This window comes from Patagioenas fasciata, chromosome 3 (genome assembly GCF_037038585.1).
Source record: "Patagioenas fasciata isolate bPatFas1 chromosome 3, bPatFas1.hap1, whole genome shotgun sequence".
Taxonomy (NCBI): domain Eukaryota; kingdom Metazoa; phylum Chordata; class Aves; order Columbiformes; family Columbidae; genus Patagioenas; species Patagioenas fasciata.
Genome location: NC_092522.1, coordinates 88726294 through 88734519, shown reverse-complemented (window position 1 = coordinate 88734519; position 8226 = coordinate 88726294). Strand labels below are relative to the sequence as shown.

General features: G+C 37.3%; 1 protein-coding gene across 3 annotated transcripts in view; it reads right to left on the bottom strand.

The window, feature by feature from the left end:
- Positions 1-674: 674 nt before the first annotated feature.
- SNX14 (sorting nexin 14) overlaps positions 675-8226 on the bottom strand; it is a 51969-nt gene continuing 44417 nt past the window's right edge. For all 3 annotated transcript variants that reach the window (XM_065833159.2, XM_065833160.2, XM_071806790.1), the window contains 6 exons: positions 5114-5237; positions 4448-4612; positions 3288-3383; positions 2539-2630; positions 2329-2385; positions 675-875 (listed from right to left, as the gene is read on the bottom strand). In XM_065833159.2, the coding sequence (XP_065689231.1) occupies positions 837-875; positions 2329-2385; positions 2539-2630; positions 3288-3383; positions 4448-4612; positions 5114-5237 (573 nt within the window). In that variant the 3' untranslated portion in view covers positions 675-836. The remainder of the gene's footprint in view (positions 876-2328; positions 2386-2538; positions 2631-3287; positions 3384-4447; positions 4613-5113; positions 5238-8226) is intronic.

Genomic DNA, 8226 nt, shown 5'->3' with positions numbered 1-8226 from the left:
AAACTTGTTACAAATCCATGCATGAAAGTCCTTTTCAAAGTCTTTTTTATGAAGGCTGGGTCAACAAATTAAGATTAACAGGAATAGTATTCCACACATTTTTATACTAATAAATTTTTACAAAATGCTATATGAACAGACTCACATCCTCTTTTCTAAGCCTGTAAAGAGGATGTCGGAAAAACCCCACAAACCCAGATAAGAAACTGCAGAAAAATAAAGGCTGAAGTAAAAGTCAAAAATACTTTTCACACCCATTATTATTTTAAGTGTGCTTTAGGATCTGAAGGTCAGATATTAAACAAACTAAATTACACACATGATTTTCCATGTTCACAGAAAGCACAAAGGCCAAAGATAGTTCTGACATTATTTGTATACAAAAGATTCAACCATCTAATTTTTTTTCATTAGTAAGTTCTGTTAAGACAATTAAAAATAACTTTCTGGCAGCATTCTACAATTTATTCCATGTGATTTTTCTACATATCTTTTAAGGATGACAACCGTAATTGCTCTTTTAGCAAAGCATACACTGGCCGGTTTCCCAGATGTGTTATTTTATGCCATCCTGTAATTTCACACACAGAGATTTGGGGAAAATTAATTTGATGTTTACTGATACAGCTAAACAAGTTTGAAATAAAAACCACAGATATGATATTTACTTGTAATTGGTTTTAAATTTTACATCTTTATTGCATAAAGAGATTTTTTAGAACTTAAATTTTATGTTATTTACAGGAAAATATACAACGCAAGGTTAAAATGTCACATGCCCATTACAATAATGCACAGCAGATTTTTCTGCTGGGTGTCCAGCAAGGTCCCTGTGTTCACATCCAACATGCCACAGAGCTGGCTTCCTTTGGACCCTGGCAAACAGTAATGGAGAGAAAAATTGACTTATTAAGTATGAAAAATCATATTTACATATAAATGACTAAACTGAGCTTCACTGACTAATGGTATTGGAAAACATCCACTCAAAAGCAGAGTGAAGAGAAAGGAAGGCCATGCCTTTCAGGGTTTTAATACTATTTCTCAGAATAGGTATTTTCTTCTTTCTCGGTAAGTTCTTACCTCCCCCATTCCTAACTGCTAAATATAATTGCCTTATCACAGCAATTTTCTGCTCTGGAAATGGCACTGGCATGATATATTTTTTCAACTGGATTTCTTTCCTTCCTCTGCTAGGAATGCTGCTCCTCTCTCAGCTGTCCCTTCTCCTTGTATCCTGTCTGACAGACTTCCAAGGGACTGGCTGTACATATCAAAGGCAAAAATCATCTATTAGGTGTTTTTCAGCTCTTATCCTTAGACCTTGTTCACTTAGGCATCCTGCCATTAAACACAGAGTATCTGAAGTGGTCCAGTATATATCCGCATTGGTACGTGCAGCAGGATGTACCTTCAAGATATCAGATCTCAAGAGTGGGAAGCAGATTGACATCCACACTCACAAAAATCTTCCCATTTCTCCCATTGCTCTTCTCCCTGCTGAAGGAGCGACGCTCAAAAAGAACTTTCCAGGATGCTCGGTTTTCGCTTTAAACACTGACCGACCTGAAACATTTTTCTCTTCTTCACTAAAACTACAAACTTGCTAAGCTGACCTCATTTCAGTGAAAATCATGGAAGGTGCCCTAGCTTGTTCTGACATCTGTCATTTGTTCCCATTTATCATGCAAAACAAATCACTGCTGGCACTCCACAGTTCTGGGACACAGGGCTCATGCAACTGTCATCTGAATTATATGAAAGTTAGGGCATGTTCTGTTCATTTGTTTATATCTAGTTAATTATCTAATATCTCCTGCTTACCATGAACACCAAGCTGTAAACTTACTATGGAAAACTTTGTGAAGGTTCTATGTATGTAAGTAGATGCATCACAAACCTGACGATACGCATTTATACAGTTTTTTGTGTTGTGCCAACACTTTCTCCTTTATCTATCTCTATCAGCCTGAGCTCTGCATGCAGAATTCACCTCCTAAATCAGGAAATGCATAAAATAGAGTGGTGACAATCAATCAAAAAGAAAGGCACTGAAATCCTAACAGCTGATTGCTCTGTCCAGTTCTACTGCAAGGCAGCTCAGACTTGCTGTGTGCTAGACCAGTAGGCCTAAATTGTTTTAGAAAGAGCTAATTAACAAAAATGTAAATAATCCAGATTCTTATGATTTAAACACATCACCAAAATAAAGATTTCCCCCAAAATTTAAAATAAGCATTACAAGGGAACAACAGCAAAAATGCACCAATGGCCAGACCACTAGCAGCCTGAAGAATTCTGCAGCTCTGGAATGGAGCTAGCACACACCTTGCTCAGCTCTGGAAAGAGTTCTTGAATCCCAATGTCCAGCAGAACATAAGTTAACTAAAAGAAAAGAAAGAAAATTAAGAATACTCCAAGGCAACACTACTGCTTTTTATTTTCAGTCTGAATTAGAAGTCACTCCTCTGCTACCGCCATACATTCACTTCAGGAAATTCTCTCCCAAAAGGAACTTTTTCACGTGCTATAAGTTACCTGTTTGTTGAGCACTGGTTGCTGCAACCCGTCAAACAGAAGCCTGATGCCTTCGTATTTAGCCTCTTCCCCAATGCACTTGCCCATTAAATCTAGACCAGAGAACAACAACAAACACATAAGTCATTGCGAAGCACTGCAAAACAGCTTTACGGTGCAGTGAGAGAACTCCAGTAATTTAAACTTTAAATTAAAGAAAGACTTCAAATTTTATCCGTCTAAAGTGATAAATGGAAAAACAAACACTCCCTTGGGTCCTCCTATTTTCCTGCCTTTCCTTCAGGGCTGCACACCTAAGTGATTATTACACTTTTTATAATATCCATGTATTGTAGTAATACACTGTTTAAAAAAAACACAAGGTGAAATTTTTTACTTGCTTTTTGAACAACCTAGCAAATGGGCCTCTCTTCCCTAGTTTATGCAGAGTAAGGAAAGCTCTGATTTATCTTCTGTAACCCAGATTTCACCTGGATAAAATACAAAACACTGGAACAGTCTAAAGATGAAAAAATTATGGTAGTAAGTACATTTGTAAACCTCTTTATTTCCATCACATCCTTATTAATCACTACACTACAAGCTTAGTCAGCAACACTTAAGTGATGAAACTGAACTCCCGGGGGGTTTTACACCTAGTAGCAGTACTCTAGTCAAATCTCAGCAGCATTAAGTATTACTTGATTTGGAAAGCTAACGTCTGCTTGAACAATTAACCATACTTATTGGAGAGTCATGAAATAGAGAACCTGGAATGTATCTCATCATTTCTTCAAAAGTCTGCTTTGCTCGCTTCTGTTTATCCTGGAGAGAGCGCGGTTCGGTATTCTCACAGAACACGGCGTCTGCAGCAAAGGCACATGAGAAAAAAAGTCTTTAGGCAGCTCTTCATCACTGACACATAAAACGTGTTTTGGATTATAGCTTCAAAGTTGAGCTTCTTTTCTGTATGATCTTGACTGGAAGAGAATTCAAACCTTGCCATAAGAGTTTTTTGCTTACATTAGCCTGATCGAATCCAGAATACCCCACACCTGTGGGGAGGACAATAATCCTTTGCCAATTTGTTTCTGTTCTTTTCAGATTATTAAAGCATTATCTTCTAGGACTGTATCAATTCTACTTTCAATTTGCTATGATCTCCTTACTTACAACTTCCTTATACTTTCAAAACTATAAGCAGTATTTATACCTTGTGCTAAAACACTAGCTGGAACTGCCAAAAATTTCAGATTTAGCTATGAATGATGAAACAAAAATTGCTGTTCATCAGAAATCTGAGGCACTCAGTTTTAGGTTGTAAAAGACTTAATCCTTTCCTTTTTTGTCTTTCACAAGCTTTCTTTTTGGCTTGATAAGGACAGAGCTATCTTGACTCTGCAGAGCTTTGGCCAGATGTGTTGTTTAGATCAGACTGCAGTCAGACAATGCTTCTCTACAGTTATGAGGTGATTTTTAATTTTTTACTTTTTAACCTCTCTGCCCTTCCATCATTTGAAAGTCAAGAACACTCCAGCCCTATCAAGAGCCCATCGCAACAAAGGAAACAAAAAAAACCCCAACAAACAATAAAGGACTGTGATGTAGCACACAAGTGAAAGTACTTTAAAGAGTGCATGAAATACTGGTGCTCTCATATACTAAACCGTCTTTATTATCTTTCTCTTGTTCTTAGCAAATTACTATTTGCAATACTCTTTTTCTGTAATCATCACTGGCAGACAACATGGCTGACTCAGCATCTTTCCGCAATGATCTTTGGAATCTTTTTATAGGACCACTTGATTTTTAAAACTCCATTAGCTTTAGTCAAGCGTTGCAAAGTTTAGTATTTGGAAACTTAACAGAAGAAATTTCAAATATCAAACTAAAGGAGTATTTTCACATCAAAGATGTAACTTTTACTAACCTCTCAGCAGTGTTATCAGAGAAACCAACCGGTGCTCCTCAAATAGCTGTTCTAATTTATAATGCAAGTAATAGTCTGTGTACAGTTCCAATGTATTTTTGAAGAGAATTCTTCCTCCCATCAAGAGATGATGCAGCCAGTCAGGAATGCGGAAAACTACCCTGCCTGCAAAGTTAGAGTTAACTCACATTTATCATGTTCTCCTAATAAAGATGATAAAGGAGTCACTTATTCAAAAGAAAGAAAAGAAAGATAAGATTGCAAACAAGCAAATATTATTTTAGTTCTCTTAGTGCAATGCTGAAAAATCGCTGTTCTTCAGACTGCTTATCAAATACTTCCTTTAACTGATTTTATTAACTAGCTCCCAGAGTGCACAGGCAGTCTAGGCACATCTGAGAAAATGGAAGGGTCTTATTCCCATAAGCTCAAACTCTGAGATGTAGAGAGATATAACAAAACGGCTGAGCAATAATGAATGATAAATTATGATATTTCAGCACAGCAATAAAGTCTTTTTAAGAATGACTGTGTTCCTAAATTTTATACTGTCAAGCTTGCAAGTGCTGAATTATATATGATTACTACAAAATAATTTTCTTTCTTACCAAAGAACCAAAACTTCACATTTGGCATGAAGAATAATGATGAGAAATCACTTCTTACCAACATACATTAAGTAGTCATAGACTCCTTCTACGGTCATCATTTCCATGAAGTAGTTCTGATTTTGTCGTCTTTCTGTATTCTCAGATCGGTTTGCATTGTTCTTGAATAAATCATTGAAAAGCTAAAAAATAGAAACATAAGACTGAAAATGCTGCATTCAAAGGCAAAAGGATAGCCATCAGGTTGGTTGGGGGTTTTAAATTTTTTTTAAATTAGAAGTAGCTTTTTTCCAGAGGTTCCGAAGAACTAATTAGTTGGGTTTTTTTAACCTCTTCACTTTTCAAAGGGGGAGGGAAATAAAGAGCATGTCACATGTTGCCAAGACACCTGACAACCAGAATACCTGGATTCAGAGCAAATCAGCAGGGCAATCAGGACATTAATTTGTGAACCCTTTTGCTCCTGATACCTTCATGTCTCTAGACTTCCTTTAATGTCCTTTGATGCACCCCGTTCTGTCAATGAAGGGCATAAAGGACATGGAGCTTGCCAGTCTTAAATCACAGGGGAAACCTATGACACCCAAGTGTTCCTAAAATTTCCCGTTGGCTTCTATTTTAAATAAATACAACAGTTTCTGGACAAAATATCTAACTTTTTACAAAGAGAAATCCCTTCTCCCCCTGCCAGCTTAATTATTTATAGCAAAAACTTTATGAATCTTCGTAAGTTACTGAAGGTTGGGTTTCTTTTCATTTATTCCATGTCTCATTTTATGCCTTTATCCTTCTGTTTTCCTAAGATCCCTCCATTTCCTTGCCTTTGGCTCTTCCCCAAATATATACCATTATAATACTTGTAAAATCCCAAGAGGCTCTTCCCTGCATCCCGTAAGGAGCCCCACACCACCTAGGCAGTATTTCCTTCCCCCTTCTCCAAGTCTGTGGGCTCCAGCAGCTGGAAAGGATGAGTTCTCTGAACCCGGAGGCTCTCCACATCTGACAATACCTAGCAATCACCACAAACAGTTTATTTTAACTTATCTTGCCCCCAAAACTGTTGATTTAAAGATAAAAAAAGAATTTACACAAAATACTCTGTAGCATGAAAAGAAAGTTCAAAAGTTTAAGCCCAGCTTCTAAAAGTATCCCAGAGCCAGAAGCAAACACAATGTAATTATAGCGTTGCCTAGTTTGAGATGATTGCTACTGACACAGATTCTTCTGTATCACTCCCAAATTCAAAATAGTTCCAAGGAATGAGAAGCAATTTGTTCACTTTCTGCAGAGCAATTCTCCCTGAAATAAAGTCATAAAACATCCAAATCACAACAGGCTCTGAATCATGCAGGTCTCTTAACACAATGCTCTGCACTCCTGGTAAAAATTACATGAGGAAGTCTGGCAAGACTCAGGTTTTGACTTGCTCAGTGCTAAACCGCTGGTGTTATCTTCACAAAGTCCACTCAAACTAAACAACACCAAGTTATTACACAAATTACAGGAAAAAGCAAATATGGTTAATGCACTGGTGGGTGACTGGTATCCAGGAAAGTAACAAACCTAAAATGAACACATAATTATGCATGCCTACTGTATGAAAGCGTCCCTGGTATGGTGTTTAAAAACTCTGTATAAACTGACTTCTATAACGTCCTCAATACTGAAGCTAGAACACTGGGAAAATTCTTAGTTGAGTTATTGTAACTTGAACAAGAACCTCTCTATTTTTCAGATATACCCTGCAAGCTAACAGAGGCGACACATACCAAGCCAACTCTAAGCAGCCCATTGTGCAACACAGATAAAGGTTCAGAAGAGCATGTACAGGCCAAACTAAATCATTAACAACAGTCCAGCAGGTGTTCGATAAAACAATCAAACACAAAGGTCATCTTTGGACAAAGCTTTTTGACTTCCAGATGTTATTTCAACTTTCCCTTCAAACCAGAAGCAGCATCTTCTGAAGGTTGTATGTACCTCTGCACATGGATAATCTGCCTTGCACCTTAAGTTTAAGGGTTCCTTGATCATTGTCGAGCTTTGAAAGTTTAGACTCTTGCACACGGCACTTCAGCAAGCAACAGCAGATCAACACATGCCAAAATTACCAAGCAAAGGAACAGTTTTTGTAAAGTATGAACTTTGCACTACTCCAGTACCAGTGTGTATTCTACAGTCATCAGCAACACAGGTCTGAAGGATGCAGCCCCCATAACAAAGTAGCATTGCACCTCTGCTTCGGTGTTTTGCACTTTACACGCTTTTGGCTTAGAGGGAAGCCAAGCTAGAAACATAAAATTGGATATCTAAAACAAAAGTTGAGATTATATTCACAATTCAGATAAGAACAGGATTTTGTTTTTTAATGTTTCTGTGCATGTTAGTATTTAAGACGTGACATAATGCTCACTGTTGTAATTAGACTGGAAAAAGACAAGCAAGACAAACTTTAATGCTATCAGTATTCATATATTTAAGATTAAACATCTTTAAGATTAATCGTAACTGTGATTATAACCATGAAATTTTCTTAAGAGGCTTTCATGAGGAAATACCATGGATCAGTATTGGTCTATAATGGAAGCCAAGCTCTTGAAGTAAGAGAAAGGTAAAAGGCCTGTATTAAGAAAAAGACCAAAGTAATCCCTTGTACAATTGGCTAGATATTGTACCTTGATGGGAAAAGCTAGCAAAATATGCATGAATGCTTTCATAAAGTGTCTAATAGAAAAAAGAAACTTACGGTCTAATGAGCGCATATGCAAATATACACCCATACATTCCAGCATAGGTGTGACGGTTATAAAAGCAATACCACGATTACAAACAAAATCCACAGCCAGGGGCATGAACCTCCACTGTTTTTCCTGCTCATTTGCCAAGTACAGATAACTATACCAAAACAGTAAGAAGAAAGAATGTATGTAGTGTCTGAACCACATCAGTTAGTGTAGTGAAAAACAACCGTGTCTTCCTCCAAGTAACTATGCATAAACTTACATTATGCTGTTCGTGTTCCAAAAGCAGTTTTTATTACTGTTGGCAGGTCATCACAAGCCAGCAGAACAATGCCTTTGTAGGTGTGTTTTGCAAAACCTGCAGTAGCTGAGAAGTCCTGACTTACTCTATCAAGTCTGACAAAAGTATGCCCAGAAGACGATCAAGCTG